Below are 21079 nucleotides of genomic sequence, written 5' to 3' on the forward strand. Positions count from 1 at the left end.
TATGTACCCCAAAATGGTGCTATTAAAAATACAACTTGTCCCGCAAAAAACAAGACCTTATACAGCTATGTCGACGCAAAAATAAAAAAGTTATAGCTTTTGGAATGCGACGATAGAAAAACTTAAAAAATACCTTGGTCATTAAGGTTTAAAATAGGCTGGTCATTAAGGGGTTAAATAACGTTATATTGTAATAGTTCAGACCTTTACAAATGCGGCAATACCAGTTATGTTAACTTTTTAACATTACCCTTTAGGAAAAAAATGGGAACTTTTAATATTTTTATTTTGGTACCTTAAAAAATAAATTTATTTAACAGTTTTTTTTTTTTAGAATTCCCCCTAGGGAACTTGAACTAGCAATCGTTGGATCGCTTGTACTATATACTTCAATGCTAATGTATTGCAGTGTATAGCGATTTTGAAAGGCTCCTTTTAGAGGCAATGCTTAATAGGTGTCCAAAGATGGCAGACCTGAGGTCCTTCATTAGGCCACCAAGCTGCCATGACAAATATCAGCACCCCACGATGGCATCTTGGGGGAAGTGATGGCACGTCAGAGGGGGCCGCCCCCTCATTCCAACGCCACAGATGCCGCGGTCGCTATTGACTACACCACAAGGGGTTAAACGGGCGGAATCATGTATTACACAGCCAACACCCATATGGAGCACCCTCAGGCCGCTCTATACTTCACCTTAATGGCTACCATGTACATGTATGTGGCATGTCATTAAAGAACTAATAAAGACACTACAGAGTATGTTTCTTTTTTTATGTTAAAGGGTAACTAAACTGTCAGAAAACTTCTGACCTGTCATAGTGACAGGTCAGAAGTTTTGATCGGTGGGGGCCTGAGCACTGGGACCCCCACAATCGCTAAAACATTTGGGGTGAGCGCTAAGCCGCTTGGTTTCTGATCGGCTTTTCTCGGAAAGCCCATGTCACCGTGTACCGAGTTAACAGAAAGTCTGTCGAGTCTGTACACCGTTACATCGGCTTTACGAGAAAAGGCGATCAGAAACCAAGTGACTCAGCGCTAACCCGAGCGCTTCTGCTGCTTAGTTTTAGCGATTGGTGGGGGTCTCAGTGCTCAAACCCCCACCGATCAAAACTTCTGACATGTCACTATGACAGGTCAGAAGTTTTCTGAAAGTTCAGTTACCCTTGAACCCTATATGCTCCAATTGTACCACAGCTGGTTTTTTTCTTTACCCAGGCCAAATAGTCGCAAACATAATAAGATATTGAGACTTTGTTTTAATTTCAAAGTAAAGAGTATCAGTAAAAAGTATCCCAAAATATCTGGAGACAACGTCTGCAGCTCCCCTAAAACATACCTGGAAAAACTGGCAGTTCCTGCATATTATTGAAGACAAAGTAAGGTCGATAGACTATAGACATCCCAAAGTTAGTAAGCCAGGACTGTAGCAACTGCCCCAAACCAGCTGTTAAAAGCAGAAGCATGGAGCAATACCTAAGATAAAAGAGACAATTTTCAATTAGAATTTGGGTAGCCAGATTTACATAGTTACATAGTACGGCTGAAAAAAGACACGTGTCCATCAAGTTCAACCAAGGGATGGGAAAAGGGAAGGGATGAAACAAAATTTCTACACATTGACATAGGAGCTATTATTTTTTCGTTCTAGGAAATGATCTAAGCCTATGTACTGTAGCTACTTTGACCAGCCCCTGCGGTAGGCTATTCCATAGATTCACAGTTCTCACTGTAAAGGCTTGTCGCCTCTGCAAATTTGAACCTTTTTTTTCATCAGATGGAGGGAGTGCCCCCTTGTTTTTTGAGGGGGTTTTACATGGAACAGGATTTCACCATATTTTTTGTATGTGCCATTCATATATTTATATAAGTTAATCATGTTCCCCCTTAGTCGTCTCTTTTCAAGGCTAAATAGGTTTAATTCTTTCAATCTTTCCTCATAACTTAAATTCTCCATGCCCCTAATTAGCTTCGTTGCTCTTCTTTGTATTTTTTCCAACTCCAGGGCATCCTTTCTATGAACTGGAGCCCAGAACTGAACTGCATATTCTAGATGAGGCCTCACTAATGCTTTGTAAAGTGGCATTATTACATCCCTGTCCCACGAGTCCATGCCTCTTTTAACACACGACAATATCCTGCTGGCCTTTGAAGCAGCTGATTGACATTGCATGCAGTTATTTAGTTTATGATTTACAAGTACACCCAGATCCTTCTCAACAAGTTACTCCCCCAGTGTAGCTCCCCTAGGACATATGATGCATGCAGATTGTTGGTACCCAGATGCATAACTTTACATTTATCTACATTAAACCTAATTTTCCAAGTGGATGCCCAAACACTTAGTGTATCCAAATCAGCTTGCAATTCACGAACATCCTCTATATCATTAACCATTTCAGGACCGGGCTATTTTGAGCCTTCAGGACCCGACACTGTTTAGCCATTTTTAGCACGCGTTAGTTAAATGGCTATAACTTTTTTATTTGTTAGGCTAGCGACGCGATTTTTGCAATGTTTTTTCCGTAGACAACGCAGGTTTCTTTTTTTTTTTTATCATTTTTATACACATCCTTTTTGCTATTTTAGAATTTTTGGGCTTAAAGTTTATTTTCAGCTATTTTTTTTTGGTAATAACATAGTTTTACCCTAAAATAATAGACCTTTTATTTGTGATTGTCATTGTCTACCGTAAATTGTAATATATTACATGTCTATATTAGGGTAATTGGGTCAGAGCTAGCGTCACGACAATGATTGGCGGGGGAATTTATATATATATATTTTCTTTGGGGGAATATATATATATATATTTTCTTTCTTTCTTTCTTTTACACCAACTTTTTCCACTGTAACTGGGGCTGCTGTGCAGGGGAAATCAGCCCTCTCATAGTGATTATTGCCACTAATAGGGCTGTGCTGGGTCTAGTAAGACCCAGCAGCAGTCTGCCACTAACGGCACCCGGCGATCATGTGATCACCGGGACCAATAGAGACAGCGACGCGGCCGCTGCCTCTATTCCTATACACAGCGCTCATTGAGCGCTGTGTAAAAGAGATTGGAGATGACAGAAGCAGCGAACGATCGCTCGGGCAGCAAGTTAAAACCCGGGCCGTAAACAGTCTATGGTGCGGGTTTTAAGGACCCTGACCGCTCGCTGTAAATACACAGCCAGCGGTCGGGAACCAGTTAATAAATAAGTTGAATAATAGTGGTCCCAGCACGGAACCCTGGGGTACACCACTTATAGCCGGGGACCATTCAGAGTAGGAATCATTGACCACAACTCTCTGGATACGGTCCTTGAGCCAATTGTCAATCGAATTACAAACTATACTTTCTAAACCTATAGACCTTAATTTACCTATGAGGGACGTCTAAGGTCCAAAAACACTGCAGCCCCTCTGTCTAGGCTTCTAAAACTGGAAGTTTTTTACCTTTTTACCAAATGGGCGTTGTAAAGAGAAGTATATGACGCTGACCTATCAGCATCATACACTTCTCTTCAATCATTTTTAGCTGTACTCGCAGCACAGCGTGATCTAATTAGCATAAATCCAAAATTGTTCATACCTTGCACAAAAATTTTTTTTTTTTCAAAATAAAAACCACTGTTGTTATCTACATTACAGCGCGGATCAGATTATGTAGGAGATAGAGCACTTGGTGAGAGAGTCTCTTTAACATAGACTGTAACACAATGTAGCAGGGAGTGTGAATTCTATCTCCCACACTGTGCAGTGCTGAGAGATAACAGGTTAAGTAGCCTGTGTAAATGTACAGAGGGAGTGTAGATACACTATCTGTCCAATGGCTATAAATACCAGCAATGTGCTAACAGCAGGGGTGAACCCCCCCACCCCCCACATATCTATCCAAGTAACCACAGCCGGACGTTCTGACTTTCTACTGAGTTCATGGCATGATGCAGTGATGGTTATTAAGGTGGCACAGGAGGAATGTTCTCTTAAGGAGGCAGCCCATCTTGCAGCTGCTAATAAGTGGTGGAAACGTCGGCCAGCAGCTCTGTAATGCCGCCCCCTCTGAGACCCTGCAGTGTGCCGCCTGAAGCCAGAGGCTCAACTCGCCTCATGGTAGGTGCGGCCCCAGCTAACAGTTCACACACAGCTGACTGCCTATAAAGCACTGTGACGGTACAGTGCAAACAATTGATATATTCTACTCAAGTAGTAGAGTCTTGCATTAACCCATGCTGTGCCATTCAATTTTGATTCAGCTACCTCTGCCTACTTTTACTTAGCACAAAGGACAGGCAGGGTTTCAAATAACATAGACTTGACACAATCACAATTTTTAATTGAGTGCCACTATTTTATTTAGAATATTATTAAAAGTTATATTTTATTTTCCACTTTTGCTTCAGTGATAGGATCTGCGTTTTGTTGCAGGTTTTACCTCCCCATTTAATTCAATGGGGAAAACCGGCAACACGAAAGCAGCGATTACGCAAAAAAAATGGCATGCTGTGGATTAAAAAAAAACAAAACAACACACCGTGGGTCAATTTGGGAGCATTTTTTTCCCGCTCATCATTGACATAGCATGTGGGTGAGATTTGATCAAATGTCATCCACTTTGCTGCTACTGTATTACGCTACGTGTCAACTTACCCTTAGGCTTTGATCACATCATATTTTGGCCCTACATGAAGGTTTCCTGACACAAACGCTAAACATGCCCTGTAAAGCAGGACAAGACTTCAAGAGAGAGAGAGAGATGCCCTTGATAAAGTCCGAACAGAGGACCCCCATCTATTCAAATTCAGAATTCCCTAATAGGCTACATGAAAACAGTTTGTTTTTTTTTTAAAGTAACCTTGCATTTTATTTGCACTTACTTGGGTGGGATCTCATTAGGTGAAACAAATCCATGCCACAAGATGTTACGGAGGTTCAGACTTTGTGGTGAGCCAAGGAAGATCCTCAGCACATTCATCTAGTTAGTAAAAAAAAGAACAAACGTTTTAAAAGCAACATGCCGCTTGAGGGCCACTTTCATGACATAACCGGCCGAAAGTCCATGTTTAAGGGGAAGTAAGGCAGAAGTGCTGTTGGTAAAACAATCAAATGTCTATTGACAGCTTAAGGCCTCATGCACACTTCCCTAACCGTTTTCACGGTTCTGTGTGTGATTGGAACAGTGTGCTTCCCGTGTGTACTCCGTGTACACTTCCGTGTTTCAGTTCCCGAGAGGAAACTGAAACCCATTCACACTATGTACAAGATATTGTGAGTGCCGCACATGCTATTCCCTGTCCAGCGGTAGTCACTGTCCAGGGTGCAGTAAGAGTTACTGCCGATCAGTGCAGCCCTTTAATTCTTTCAGCACCCTGGACAGAGACTACCGCTGGACAGGGAATACCATGCCCCACGCTCACATTATAGATTATTAATGTTTCATTTTAAAAAACCTGCAACAAAAAAAAAAAGTTACTACTTACCCGGAACTCCCTGCTTGCCTGCTTCTTCCTCAAGTCCGGCCTCCTGAGATGACATTTCAGACCATGTGACCGCTGCCGCGTCATCCAGGGAGGTCGGACTGGATGTCAGAAGAGGGACGCGTCACCAAGACAACGGCCGGGGTACGTATGAACTTATTTATTTTTTCTATCGATGCGTTCCAGCACGGATCAGCAGCCTCTTCTCTCTATCAGTGCTGATAGAGAGAAGGGGCTGCCGATTAGTGCAGTGCAATATCTGTCTCTGTGTGTACCGCTGCCCGCCCGGCCGTTGCTAGGCAACGGCTCCGTCACACACGGACGGCACACAAATGCCTTCCGTGTGCCTTCAGTTTTTTTGACGGACCATTTGACTTGTATGGGCCACACTGTCACGGAAACTCTGACAAAAGTAGGACATACTCTACTTTTGTCGGAACGGGACCGTCAAAAAAACTGAAATGAATGGGTCAGGGTGCTAGCCGTCCAAAAAACGGCTAGCACCCTGAAGTGAAAGATTGAAGTGGGCATGAAGCCTTAAGTGGTTTTCCCATCTTAAAAATGTATCCACAGGATGTGCAATAAATGTCTGATGCAGGTCACCCGAGCCCGTTTCGCCTAATGTGGCGGCCACATCATATTGTTTAATTAATTGGGCGATCTACATGAATGAGTAAGAACATTCCATTTCTTTTGAGATAATGTTGTGGCATCTACAATATTGCTATCTTCTTTAAAAGTAAGTGATTGGTTCCCCACTTGTATGGAAGTATGGGTAGCACTGGGGTCCAAGGTTCAAATCTATTAAAGGACAACCTCTGCATGGAGTTCGTATGTTCTCCGTGTATTTGCATGGGTTTTCTACCACACTTTAAAAACAAAACAAAACATACAGATAGGTAGGTAATTTAGACTATGAGCCCCACTGGGGACAGTGAGTGAGGACAACTTCTGTACAGCAATGCAGGATATGTTGAACTAATATAAGTAACAGAAATAAAGTATATGTCTCATTATTGTCTATGGGCCAAATAAATGCCAAAGTGTATTATAATTGAACCTTTTAACGACTGGTGACGGATATACAGTATCCGCCACAATCAGGTGCTATTTCCCAGCCTGGCTCCTGCTGCAAATGCCGAGAACTCCAATTGCGGCAGTTTAACCCCTTATATGCTGTGGTTAATAGCGACCGCGGCATCCAAGGTGTTTGAGAATGGAAGGAAGCTCCCTCTGTCACCCCATTGTAATCCCCGTGACGCAATAGCGTGGGCACCGATGGGTTTTCATGGCAGCCAGGGGCCTAACAAAGGCCTCCAGGTCTGCCTTTAGTAACTGCCTATTAGGCCATGCCAGAAGCATGGCCTAATAGATTGCCTGTCAGCTTCACACGGACAGTCAATAATGTTTTGGTATACCAAAGCATTATATCTGCGATGAGAAAATCGCAAAGTGAAGTCAAAACAGTTAAATAAATATTATGGGGAAAAAGGAATGTAAATTTAAAAATAAAACCAGTTGTTTTTCCATTAAAAAAGTGGTTTTATTTAGTGAAGCAAAACTGAAAATCGACCCTAACTGAGTACTATGAACCAGAATGATTGAGATATTAAATATAATTTTATTATTGAAAATTAAAACAACTTGAAGATATGAAAAGCTGAAAACAACAAAAAGCTGGTGCACATATAGTAATGAACAACTCTATGCACTAGTGATCCAAAGAGTACATATATGTAAAATGTTGGCCACGTCAATTCCCCTGTATGACTCTCATTGAAAAACAAAGGTAATGTATCAAATACTGGATGGTAACCTCTAAAAAGTGCTGGGTAATAACAGCCGCGGCTAGTTCACTCTCTATCCAGGTATACCCCTGCAATTGCATTGCTTTGTATCACTGCTTTCAAACTGTTATTGTATCCATGTGACTGATCTTAACTTCTTTATAAAAGGCATTCTGTATTACCCAGCACTTTTTAGACTTCTTAACATCCAGTATCTGATACATTACCTTTGTTTTTCAATGAGAATCATACAGGCGTATTGACGTGGCAAACATTTTACATATATGTACTGTTTGGCTCACTAGTGCATAGAGTTGTTCATTACTATATGTGCACCAGCTTTTTGTTGTTTTCAGCTTTTCATATCTTCCGTTGTACTCTGTTGTTTAATTTTCAATAATAAAATGATATTTTACATCTCAAATCATTCTGGTTCATACTACTCAGTTAGGGTCGATTTATATTTATTTATTTAGTAAAGGCAAAACAAACCACCAAGGCATAAACATGTAGGGTATCGCTGCGATCGTAACGACTCGAACAATGAAGTTTACACATTAATTAGACTGGGGAGTGAACAGCAGCCAAAAGAAAACCGCAAAAAAAAAAAAAGGCAATATTTTTTTTCCATTCCCCACAAAGAAATAAAAGTTAATCAATAAGTCCCATGTACCCCAAAATAGTACCAATGAAAACTACACCTTGTCCCACGAAAAACAAGCCCACACGTGGCTACAGAAACGTAAGTTACAGCTCTTGGAATGCAGCGATTCACAAACAAGTAATTATTATTTTATTTTTTTAAAAGGGTTTTTATTGTGCAAAACATAAAAACATTTACATATTTGTTATCCCCACAATCGTGCCGACCCATAGAATAAAAGTAACATGTTATTTATACCACATAGTGAACAGCGTAAGTTAAAAACGTGCAAAACTATGCTGGAATAGCTGTTTATTTTCAATTCCCTCCTAAAATAAAGTTAATAAAAAAGTTAATATATTATATGCAACCAAAAATGGTGCAAATGAGAAATCTAACTCGTCCCGCAAAAAACAAGCCCCTATGTCGATGGAAAAATAAAAAAATTATGACTCTTGAAATGAGACCGTGAAAAAACTAAAAATAATCCTTGGTTATTAAGGCAAAAAAAGGCCTGGACGGTTAAGGCGTTAACTGTCATCGTGTGTAAACACAAGTGACAAAAGCGATCATAGACAGCGGATCGCCACAGGCAGTCGTAGGGGGACCAATAAATTTTGACTGACCAATTGCTTAACCCCTTCCCGCTCCTGGACGTACTATTAGGGCATGGTAGCTGTATCGTTCGCGCTCCATGACCCATTTCGTCCGTCCTCCCGACACATACAGGAGCTGTGACAGCTGCTGTCTCGTACAGCAGCTGCAGCAGCTCCTACAGCGGGGACCGATCGCTCTGTCCCCGCTGATTAACCCCTTAAAAGCCGTGTTCAATAGAGATCGCGGCTTTTTAGGGGTTAAGCTGCCATCGCCGGCCTGCTACATGATAGCGGCCGGCGATGGTGACTATGGCAACCGGACACCAAACAACAGCGTCCGGCTATGCCATCGACGGAAGCCTAGTGGGTCCTGACAAAGTCAGGACCTACTATGCTTGCTGTCAGTGAGTAGCTGACAGTTCTAATACACTGCACTACGCATGTAGTGCAGTGTATTAGAATAGCGATCAGGGCCTCCTGCCCTCAAGTCCCCTAGTGGGACAAGGTAATAAAGTTAAAAAAAGATGTGTAAAAATTAGAAAATAGAAGTTTTAAAATCCCCCTTTTTACCTTATCAGTCCTTTATTACTAATACAAATAGATAAATAAACAAATAAACTATACATAATTGGTATCGCCGTGTCCGTAACGGCCTGAACGCCAAAATTATTTCGTTATTTATCCCGCACGGTGAACGCCGTAAGAGAAAATAACAACACCACAATCACTATTGTTTGGTCATTTCACCTCACAAAAAATGGAATAAAAAGAGATCAAAAAGTCGCATGTACCTAAAAATGTTAATGATCGAAACTACAGTTCGTTACGCAAAAAATAAGTCCTCGCACGGCTTTATTGATAGAAAAATAAAAAAGTTCTGGCTCTTAGAATAAGGTAACACAAAAAGTAAATGATTTTTTACAAAACGTATTTTATTGTGCAAACGCCATAAGACATAAAATAAACTATAAACATCTGGTATCGCCGTAATCGTATCGCCCCGCAGAATAAAGTGAATATGTCATTTATAGCGCACGGTGAACACTGCAAAAAAAAATAGAATAAAAAAACAATAGTAGAATTGCTGTTTTTTAGTCACCACGCCACCTAAAAATAGAATAAAAACGGATCAAAAAGCCGCATGCACCCCATGAAAACTACAATGAATTCCTCAAGAGGTCTAGTTTCCAAAATGGGGTCACTTTTGGGGGGTTTCCACTGTTTTGGCACCACAAGACCTCTTCAAACCGGACATGGTGCCTAATAAAAAAGAGGCCTCAAAATCCACTAGGTGTTCCTTTGCTTCGGAGGCCGGTGCTTCAGTCCATTACCGCACTAGGGCCACATGTGGGATATTTCTCTAAACTGCAGAATCTGGGCAATACGTATTAAGTTGCGTTTCTCTGGTAAAACCTTTTGTGTTATAGAAAAAAATGGTATAAAAAGGATTTTCTGACAAAAATAAATATGTAAATTTCACCTCTACTTTGCTCTAAATTCCCGTGAAACACCTAAAGGGTTCATAAACTTTCTAAATGCTGTTGTGAATACTTTGAGGCGTCTAGTTTCTAAAATGGGGTGTTTCATAGGGGTTTCTAATATATGGGCCCCTCAAAGCAACTTCAGAACTGAACTGGAATCTAAAAAAAAAAATGAGGCAATACTTCGCTTCTCCTAATGAGCATTGCCTACTCCAAGACGACCCCAGTTTTAACCGTTTGTATAAACGGAGACCCTTATTAGACCGTTTCAGTGCCCGGTTTTCCCAAGCATACACCCCAAGAAGTGTATTTCTATTGAGGAGTCCTTGGTAGATTTTAAAGGGAGGCTTCAATTCCGCCAGTACCTGCCGAGTAAGAGGGCAAGGTAAGGCGTGAAGATGTATAAGCTGTGCGAGAGTGCATCAGGGTATACCTACAAATATAGGATGTATGAAGGGAAGGACACCAGTATTCAGCCCCCAGAATGCCCCCCCCCCTTAATGCAAAAATTGTGTGGGATTTGGTGCACCCACTGCTGGACCAGGGTTACCACCTCTACCTGGATCATTTTTATACCAGCGTCCCACTCTTCAACTGCCTCACTTCCAGAAGTCCTGCGGCATTGCTAGAAGAAATCTGACAGGCCTCCCTAAGACTCTGCTTGGGCAAACACTCAGAAGGGGTGAGAGCAGGGCACAATCCAGCAGCAAAATATTGTGTGTCAAGTACAAGACAAGAGAGATGCCACACCAGTACCCATGTACCTGTACAAGGTACCAGTACAGAGACCCCCAAACTACACTGCATCCTGGACTACAATAGGTACATGGGAGGTGTGAACTTGTCAGATCAAGCCCTACAGCGCCATGCGGTGTGGTATAAGAAGCTGGCTGGGCAAATCATACAGATGGCATTGTACAATGTGTATGTGCTACGTCTATGTGCAGGCCAGAGGGGAACTTTCCTGGAATTTCAAGAGGTGGTTATCAAGAAACTAATTTTTAGGGACCAAGAAGGGGGGACACCCAGTACTTCTGGAAGCGGGGCCACACGCATCGTACCATGGCAACACTTTCCAGGAGAAATTCCCCAAACTGGCAAGAAAGGAAAAAGTCAAAAGAGGTACAAAGTCTGTTATAAGAGGGGGATAAGGGAGGACACAATATATCAATGTGAAACGTGTCCCAAAAAACTAAGGCTCCGTATGAAAGAGTGCTTCAAAATGTATCATACATCCCTAGATTTTTAATCTACCCCAGTTTTACTTACCCTGATGCACTCCGCACATCTTATCCCCCTCATATTTCCCTTCTGAGCCCTGCCGTGTGCCCAGGCAGCTGATAACAGCCACATTGAGGGTATTGCCGTACCCAGTAGAACCCACATTACAGTTTATGGGGTGTATGTCTCCGGTCAAAATGCTCACTACACCTCTAGATAAATGCCTTAAGGGGTGTAGTTTTTAAAACGGGGTCACTTCTTGGGGGTTTCAACTGTACTGGTACCTCAGGGGCTTCTGCAAACATGACTTCGCACCAGAAAATCCCCAGTAGGCCAAATGGTGGTACTTTCCTTCTGAGCCCTCCCATGAGCCCAAATGTCAGTTTATCACCACAAATGGGGTATTGCTGCACTCAGTACAAATTGGGCAACAAAATTGAGTATTTTATTTCTTGTGAAAATAAGAAATTTTGAGCTAAAACTACTTATTATTGGAAAAAATTATTTTTTTTAAAATTCCCAGCCCAATTTAAATAAGTTCTGTGAAGAAACTATGGGGTCTAAATGGTCACATTACCCATCAATTATTTCCTTGAGGGGTGTAGTTTCCAAAATGGGGTCACTTCTGGTGGGTTTCCATTGCTTTGATACCTCTGGGGCTCTGCAAATGCGACATGGCACCCGAAAACCAATCCAGCAAAATCTGCACTCCAAAGAACACACAGCGCTCCTTCCCTTCTTAGGCCACCCATGGGCCCAAACGGCAGTTTATCGCCACAAATGGGGTATTGTTGCACTCAGGAGAAATTGGGCAACAAAATGGGGTATTTTGTTCCCTGTGAAAATAAGAATGGGGTATTTTGTTCCCTGTGAAAATAAGAAATTTTTATCAAAAATTACATCTTATTGGAAAAAATGAAATTTTTTTAATTTCACAGCCCAATTCAAATACGTGCTGTGTAAAAACTGTGGGGTCAAAATGGTAACAACAACCAAATGGGGTCACTTTTGTGGGATTCCTACTGTTTTGGCACCTCAACACCTCTTCAAACCTGGCATGCTGCCTAAAATATATTCTACTAAAAAAGAGGCCTCAAAATGTACTAGGTCCTTCTTTGCTTCTGGGGCTTGTGTTTTAGTCCACGAGCACACTAGAGCCACATGTGGGACATTTCCAAAAACTGCAGAATCTGGACAATACATATTTAGTAGTGTTTCTCTGGTAAAACCATCTGTGTTACAGAAAAAAATTGAATACAATTGCAATTCAGCAAGAAAAATTAAATATGCAAATTTCACCTCTACTTTGCTTTAATTTCTGTGAAATGCCTGAAGGGTTAAATAAACTTTCTAAATGCTGTTTTGAATACTTTGAGGGGTCTAGTTTTCAAAATGGGGTGTTTTATGGGGGTTTCTAATACATAGGCCCCTCAAAACCACTTTGGAACTGAACAGGTACCTTAAAAAAAAGGCTTTGGAAATTTTCTTAAAAATATGAGAAATTGCTGTTTATGTTCTAAGCCTTGTAACGTCCAAGAAAAAAAAAAAAAAAATTCAAAAAACGATGCCAATCTAAAGAAGACATATGGGAAATGTGAACTAGTAACTATTTTGGGTGGTATAACCGTCTGTTTTACAAGCAGATGCATTTAAATTCTGAAAAATTCTATTTTTTATAAATTTTCTCTAAATTTTGTAATTTTTCACCAATAAACACTGAATATATCGTCCAAATTTTACCACTAACATAAAGCCCAATGTGTCACGAGAAAAAAAATCTCAGAATCGCTTGGATAGGTTTAAGCATTCCGACGTTATTCCCACATAAAGTGAAATACGTCAGATTTGAAAAGTGGGCTCAGCCTTAAAGAGGCTCTGTCACCAGATTTTCAAACCCCTATCTCCTATTGCAGCAGATCGGCGCTGCAATGTAGATAACAGTAACGTTTGTTTTTTTTCAAAAACGAGCATTTTTGGCCAAGTTATGACCATTTTTATATTTATGCAAATGAGCCTTTCTTAAGTACAACTGGGCGTGTTTAAAGTTAAGTCCAAGTGGGCGTGTATTGTGTGTGTACATCTGGGTGTGTTTACTTGCTTTACTAGCTGGGCGTTGTGAATGGAAGTGTATGATGCTGATCATCCACTTCTCTTCGTTAACACCCAGCTTCTGGCAGTTCACAGACACACAGCGTGTCCTTGCGAGATCACGCTGTGACGTCACTCACTTCCTCCCACAGGAACTTCATCGCGTCGGACGCTGTGTGTCTGTGAACTGCCAGAAGCTGGGTGTTAACGAAGAGAAGTGGATGATGCTGAGTCGTCAGCATCATACACTTCCATTCACAACGCCCAGCTAGTAAAGCAAGTAAACACACCCAGATGTACACACACAATACACGCCCACTTGGACTTAACTTTAAACACGCCCAGTTGTACTTAAGAAAGGCTCATTTGCATAAATATAAAAATGGTCATAACTTGGCCAAAAATGCTCGTTTTTGAAAAAAAAAACGTTACTGTTATCTACAGTGCAGCGCCGATCTGCTGCAATAGGAGATAGGGGTTTGAAAATCTGGTGACAGAGCCTCTTTAAGGCCAAAACAAGGCTGCGTCCTTAGGGGTTAATGTAAAGTCACAGAAGCAGGGCAAAAGGCTGTTCACAGCTCCATTCTACTCATTCCTGTCAGACTGTTGAGGAGATCAGAGACGTGTGCCTTGTCTCCATTACAGTGTGCACCAAAGTCCAAAATCACCCATATGATCACCCCCAGTACCCCAAACACCTCCTCCCATCTTCAAGTGGTGCAATTAGTTAGAAATAGTTAACCCCTTCCCTCTTTAGCCACTTTTGACCTTCCTGACAGAGCCTCATTTTTCAAATCTGACATGTGTCACTTTATGTGGTAATAACTCCGGAATGCTTTCACCTATCCAAGCGATTCTGAGATTGTTTTCTCGTGACACATTGGACTTTATGTTACTGGCAAAATTTGCTCGATATGTTCAGTATTTAATTGTGAAAAACACCAAAAATTAGCGAAAAATTGCAAAAATTAGCATTTTTCTCAATTTAAATGTATCTGCTTGTAACACAGGCAGTTATACCACACAAAATTGTTGCTAATTAACATCACCCATATGTCTACTTTAGATTGGCATCGTTTTTTGAACATCCTTTTATTTTTCTATGACCTCACAAGGCTTAGAACTTTAGCAGCAATTTCTCACATTTTCAAGAAAATTTCAAAAGGCTATTTTTACAGGGGCCAGTTCAGTTGTGAAGTGGTTTTGAGGGCCTTATATATTAGAAACCCCAAAAAAGTCACCCCATTTTAAAAACTTCACCCCTCAAAGTATTCAAAACAGCATTTAGAAAATGTCTTAACCCTTTACACATTTCACAGGAATTAAAGCAAAGTAGAGGTGAAATTTACAAATTTCATATTTTTCTGCAGAAATACATTTTTAATACAATTTTTTTTATAACACAGAAGGTTTTACCAGAGAAATGCAACTCAATATTTGTTGCCCAGTTTCTGCAGTTTTAGGAAATATCCCACATGTGGCCGTAGCGTGCTACTAGACTGAAGCACCGGCCTCAGAAGCAAAGGAGCACCTAGTGGATTTTGGGGCCTTATTTTTGTTAGAATATATTTTAGGCACCATGTCAGGTTTGAAGGGCTCTTGCAGTGACAAAACAGTCAAAATCCCCCAAAAGTGACCCCATCTGGGAAACTAGACACCTCAAGGAAATTATCTAGGGGTGTAGTGAGCATTTTGACCGCACAGGTTTTTTACAGAAATTATTGGAAGTAGGCCGTGAAAATTAAAATCAACATTTCTTCAAAGAAAATGTAGGTTTAGCGATTTTTTTTCTCATTTCCACAAGGACTAAAGGAGAAAAAGCACCGCAAAATTTGTAAAGCAATTTCTCCCGAGTAAAACAATACCTCACATGTGGTAATAAATGGTTGTTTGGAGACACGGCGTGGCTGAGAAGGGAAAGAGCGTTATTTGGCTTTTGGAGTTCACATTTAGCAGGAATGGTTTGCGGAGGCCATGTCACATTTACAAAGCCCCTGAGGTGGCAAAACAGTGGAAACCCCAAACAAGTGACCCCATTTTGGAAACTATACCCCTTGAGGAAATTATCTAGGGGTGTAGTGAGCATTTTGACCCCACAGGTTTTTTGCAGAAATTTTTGCAAGTAGGCTGTGAAAATGAAAATCTACATTTTTTCAAATAAAATGTAGGTTTAGCTAATTTTTTTTCATTTCCACAAGGACTAACGGAGAAAAAGCACCATAAAATTTGTAAAGAAATTTCTCCCGAGTAAAACAATACCCCACATGTGGTAATAAACGGCTGTTTGGACACACGGCGAGGCTGAGAAGGGAAAGAGCGCCATTTGGCTTTTGGAACTCAAATTTAGCAGGAATGGTTTGCGGAGGCAATGTCACATTTACAAAGCCCCTGAGGGGATACAACAGTGGAAACCCCCCACAAGTGACCCCATTTTGGAAACTACACCCATTGAGGAAATTATCTAGGGGTATAGTGAGCGATTTGACACCACAGTTTTTTTGCAGAAAATATTGGAAGTAGGCCCTGAAAATAATAATCTACATTTTTTCAAAGAAAATGTAGGTTTAGCTAATTTTTTCTCATTTCCAGAAGGACTGAAGGAGAAAAAGCACCACAAAATTTGTAAAGCAATTTCTCCCGAGTAAAACAATACCCCACATGTGGTAATAAACGGCTGTTTGGACACACGGCAGGGCTTAGAAGGGAAAGAGCGCTATTTGACTTTTTGAGATCACATTTAGCAGGAATGATTTGCGGAGGCCAGGTCACATTTGCAAAGCCCCTGAGGGGACAAAACAATGAAAACGCCCAAAAAGGGACTCCATTTAGGAAACTACACCTCTTGAGGAATGCATCTAGGGGTGTAGTGAGCATTTTGACCCCACAGATGTTTCATAGAATTTATTAGAATTAGGCAGTGAAAATAAAAACAGTCCTTTTTCTTCAATAAGACGTAGCTTTAGCGCAAATTTTTTCATTTTCTCAACAAATAAAGGAAAAAAAGAACCCAACATTTGTAAAGCTATTTCTCCCGAGTACGGCAATACCCCATATGTGGTCATAAACTGCTGTTTGGGCAAACCGCAGGGCTCAGATGGGAAGGACCGCCATTTGGAGTGCAGATGTTGCTGGATTGGTTTCTGGGCACCTGTGGGCCCAAAACAGTGGAAACCCCCCAGAAGTGACCCCATTTTGGAAACTACACCCCTCAATGCATTTACCAAGGGGTGTAGTAAGCATTTTAACCCTGCAGGTGTTTTGTAGAAATTAGTGTGCGCTCAATGTTGCAGAGTGAAAATGGGATTTTTTTCCATAGATATGCCAATATGTGGTGCCCGGCTTGTGCCACCATAACAAGACAGCTCTCTAATTATTATGCGGTGTTTCCCGGTTTTAGAAACACCCTACATGTGACCCTAATCTTTTGTCTGGACATATGACAGGGCTCAGAAGTGAAGAGTACCATGCGGAGTGGAGGCCTAATTTGGCGATTTACAAAGTATTGGTTCACAACTGCAGAGGCTCAGATGTGAAATAATAAAAAGAAACCCCTGATAAGTGACCCCCACTATGGAACTGCACCCCTCAAGGCATTAATTAAGGGGTGTAGTGAGCATTTTCACCCCACAGGTCTTTTCCATAAATGAATGCGCTGCGGATGGTGCAAATTAAAAATTTATATTTTTCCCTAGATATGCCATTCAGTGGCAAATATGTCATGCCAAGCTTATGACACTGCAGACGCACACCCCAAAAATTGTTAAAAGGGTTCTCCCGGGTATGACGATGCCATATATGTTGAAGGAAACTGCTGTTTGGGGACGCTGTAGGGTTCAGGGCCGAGGGAGCACCATTTGGCTTTTGGGGAGCGGATTTTGCTTGGTACTATATTTGTTTGAGTATTGCTGGTGTTTTATAATGTGGGGGTACATGTAAGCGGGGCGGAGTATATAAGGGGCATAGTCAGGTGGTATAAAAAAATAAAAATAATCCATAGATGTGTGTTACGCTGTGAAGCAATCCTTTCCGCACAGGCCGGTGTCGCACTGATAAATGGTGTCATTTATTATCCCCCTTTTGATCCACACTCCGCGCCTTTGCAGTTTGGGGAATTTTGCTGGGAAAGTGTTGCCCTGGTATAATACGGGCACCGTCGCTTCCAGCGGATATGTTTGGGCCCTCCCCTTCCTGGTTCCCTAATTTTAGGTCCTTGATAAATCGCCTCTTGAAACAGAAGAAATGTTCCCCTCGGGCACAACTGCATATTTTTTTATTTCCTGACTTATTGGAGCCATAACTAATTTTATTTTTCATAGACGTAGCGGTATGAGGGCTGGTTTGTTGCGGGACGAGCTGTAGTTATTATTGGTACCATTTTGGGGTACATGTGACTTTCTGATCACCTTTTATCCTATTTTTTGGGATGCCAGGTAAACAAAAAAACGCAATTCTGGCACAGCTTTTTTTTTTTCTTTTTATACAGCGTTCACCACGCGTTATAAATTACATGTTAACTTTATTCTGCGGGTCAGTACGATTCCGGCGATACCTAATTTATAGCATATTTTTATGTTTTACAACTTTTTGCACAATAAAATTACTTTTGTAAAAAGAATGTATTTTTTCTGTCGCCAAGTTGTGAGAACCATAACTTTTTAATTTTTTTGTCGACGGAGGTGTATGAGGGCTTGTTTTTTGCGGGACGAGCTATAGTTTTTATAGGTACCATTTTTGGATACGTGCGACTTTTTGATCACTTTTTATTGTCATATTTGTAGGGCAAAGTGACCAAAAAACAGAAACTCTGGTAACGTTTTTTACGGGGTTTTTTTACGCTGTTCACCGCGTGCAATAAATAATATAATATTTTGATACCTCCGGTCGTTACGGTCGCGGCGATACCAAATACATATGGTTTATTATTATTTTTCAATAATAAAGGACTTGATAAGAGTAAAAGGGGGATTGTGTGTTATTTGATTACTTGAAACTTTTATTGTTTTCAAACTTTTATTTTTTGCACTTTTTTTTACACTTTTTTATACTTTTTTTTACACTTTTTCTCAAGTCCCACTAGGGGACTTGAAGGTCCAACGGTCAGATTTTTTTTTTTCTAATACATTGCACTACCTATGTAGTGCAATGTATTAGATCTGTCAGTCATTCACTGACAGCAAGCCGTTTAGGCTTCGCCTCCCGGCGGGGCCTAAATCGGCTTCCGTAATGGCAGAGCAGGAGACCATTGTGTCTCCTGTTGCCATAACAGCAGTCGCCAGTCCCGATTGCCTGTCAGGACTGGCGATCTGCTAGTAACCGCTACGATGCAGCAATCGCTTTCGATTGCTGCATCGAAGGGGTTAATGGCAGGGATCGGAGCTAGCTCCGGTTCCTGCCGTTACAGGTGGATGTCAGCTGTACAGTACAGCTGACCTCCACCGCTGATGACGCCGGATCAGCTCCCGACCCGGCGCCATCTTGCCGGCAGCTACGGAAGCCGATCAGGCTCCGCCGCCGGGCGGATCCTGACCGGCTTCGGTGCTAGGCAGACCGGGAGGCCAGTATTAGGTCTCCGGTTGCCATTGCAGCCACCGGAACCCCGGCAATTTCATTGCTGGGGCTCCGATGAGCTGCAAACACCTTAAGTGCAGCGATCGCGTTTGAGCGCTGCACTTAAGGGGTTAATGGCGGGGATCGAAGCTAATTTCGGTCCCCGCCGTTACAGTCGGATGTCAGCTGTAAGATACAGCTGAGATCCGGCGATGATGGCACCGACTCAGCTTCTGAGCCGGTGCCAAACGTTTGACGTACATGTACGGCATTTTGCGGGAAGTCAATGCTTTCCATGACGTACATGTACGTCAAATGTCGGGAAGGGGTTAAAGGGGTTATGTGGAGAACAAATATTATTGGTAGTGTACTCACTGCAGTATGTGAGTACACTCGCTAATATACATTCCGGTCCCCCGTCACGCTGATTCTGAGATTTTCATAGCGCATGTCGGGGGACCAGAAGTCTAGTTGCACAGCCTTCTTTGATGACGATACGACTCTTCGTCGTGTGACCGATCCCGCTATACTCTATGTACCATCAGTAGCATAGTACATTGATTACATATCTCATCTCAGAATCAGCGTGACGGGGGACCGGAATGTAGATTAGCAAGTGTACTCACATACTGTAGTGAGTACACTGCTAATAATTTTTGGTCCCCACATAACCCTTGTTAGAGAACGTTTGTTAGCGTTAGGGCCAGTTCACACAGTCAGAGCTTTTTTTTTTTTTTTTAGCTGATTTTGACATGAAAACCTTGTTAGAATCCGAAATGCCCCCGGTTGATTTCAATTGGAGGCAGAGGCGTATTTTCCCCCAGGCGGATTTTGGGAACAGAAAGCGGAATGCTTTATCTTCGAGCGGTGTCTGCCTCTGACCTCTCATTGAAAATAATAGATGGCAGAAAATGTTAATAAAAAAATAAAAAAAGTCAAACAACGCTGGCAATTAAAATCTGCCTAAAAATTCCTTCACCAGAGGTTTGGGTTGAGGCCTGATTTAAAAAAAAAAAAAAAAGAATTATCACACCTAATGTTTGAGCAGACCAATTTATATGGTGCTCAAGTCATCGCCAATCACGCCCACATATTATTATTCTAAAATTAGCGTGTGGCACCCACGTGATGTGGCAGTAATTTAAACATCTTGGGGCCTCATTTTGAAAATGGGTTTGGTAAAGAAACCCATGATGAGGCCCCATTGGACATCTGATATATTGTACGACACCCCTATGTACAGAGAAGTGATGAAAATGCAACGATTCAAAACCATACTGACCTTCCTTCATTTCTGTGACAATTTTCATTTAGGTAGTGCCACACAGCCCCCTCCTCCCAGGTAGTGCCAGACAGCCCCTTCCTCCCAGGTAGTGCCACACAGCCCCCTCCTCCCAGGTAGTGCCACACAGCCCCCTCCTCCCAGGTAGTGCCATACAGCCCCCCTTCCTTGTAGTGCCACACAACCATGCTAACTGTGGGTAACTTTTTTGGGGTTCCCTATAGGAGTGGAATCCCTAGCCAGAGCATTGCCGACGCTCTGGCTGGGGATTCCGCTTCAGGAGAAGCCCCTGACGTCACTGTCCATATATGGACAGTGTTGTCAAGGGCAACCCCAGAGCCATAGTCCCCGGGCAGAGCACTACTAGCACTCTGCCTGGGACTCCTGCTCTGCTCCTGACATCACTGTCCATATATGGATAGTGATGTCTGGAGCAAAAGCTGAAGTCCCGTGCAGAGCGCTAGTAAAGGCTCAAATGGACAGTGATGTCAGGGGCTCAGAGACGGAGTTCCGGAGCAGACCCGCTTCTGGAGCTCTGCCTCGGACTCCTTCTGACATCATGTCCCATATATGGACAGTGATGTCAGGAGGAAAGAAGGAGACCCAGGCAGAGCGCTAGAAGCGGGTCTGCTCCGGGACTCCGTCTCTGGGGAAGCATATATGAACAGTGATGTCAGGGGAATCCCCAGAGACGGAGTCCTGGAGAAGAGCCGCTAGCGCTGCCTGACATCTCTGGCCATATATGGGCAGTGATGCCGTGACGACGGCAGCGTCAGCACCTGGCGGCCTAGTGGGCCCCCCCCAAGGGTAGTGCAGATGCCGGCCCTGCTCCAGAATACCCCCTCCACTCAACAGTGGAATAATTGTATGGAACCTTTTGCAGCTTCTTTTAGGTAAGGGGTACCATTCATATATAGCGATAATTTTTTATAATAGTGTACACCTCTCCAGGTGCCTGTCTACTAAAAAAAAAA

At 42.1% G+C, this 21079-nt stretch overlaps 1 protein-coding gene across 9 annotated transcripts in view; it reads right to left on the reverse strand.

Annotated features, from left to right (window-relative positions):
• ERMARD (ER membrane associated RNA degradation) overlaps positions 1-21079 on the reverse strand; it is a 157698-nt gene that overhangs the window by 86675 nt on the left and 49944 nt on the right. For 8 of the 9 annotated variants that reach the window (XM_075862695.1, XM_075862692.1, XM_075862697.1 and 5 more), the window contains 2 exons: positions 4861-4958; positions 1341-1477 (listed from right to left, as the gene is read on the reverse strand). In XM_075862695.1, the coding sequence (XP_075718810.1) occupies positions 1341-1477; positions 4861-4958 (235 nt within the window). The remainder of the gene's footprint in view (positions 1-1340; positions 1478-4860; positions 4959-21079) is intronic. The other variant, XM_075862696.1, reaches the window with a different exon arrangement.

Source organism: Rhinoderma darwinii, chromosome 4 (genome assembly GCF_050947455.1).
Source record: "Rhinoderma darwinii isolate aRhiDar2 chromosome 4, aRhiDar2.hap1, whole genome shotgun sequence".
Taxonomy (NCBI): Eukaryota; Metazoa; Chordata; class Amphibia; order Anura; family Rhinodermatidae; genus Rhinoderma; species Rhinoderma darwinii.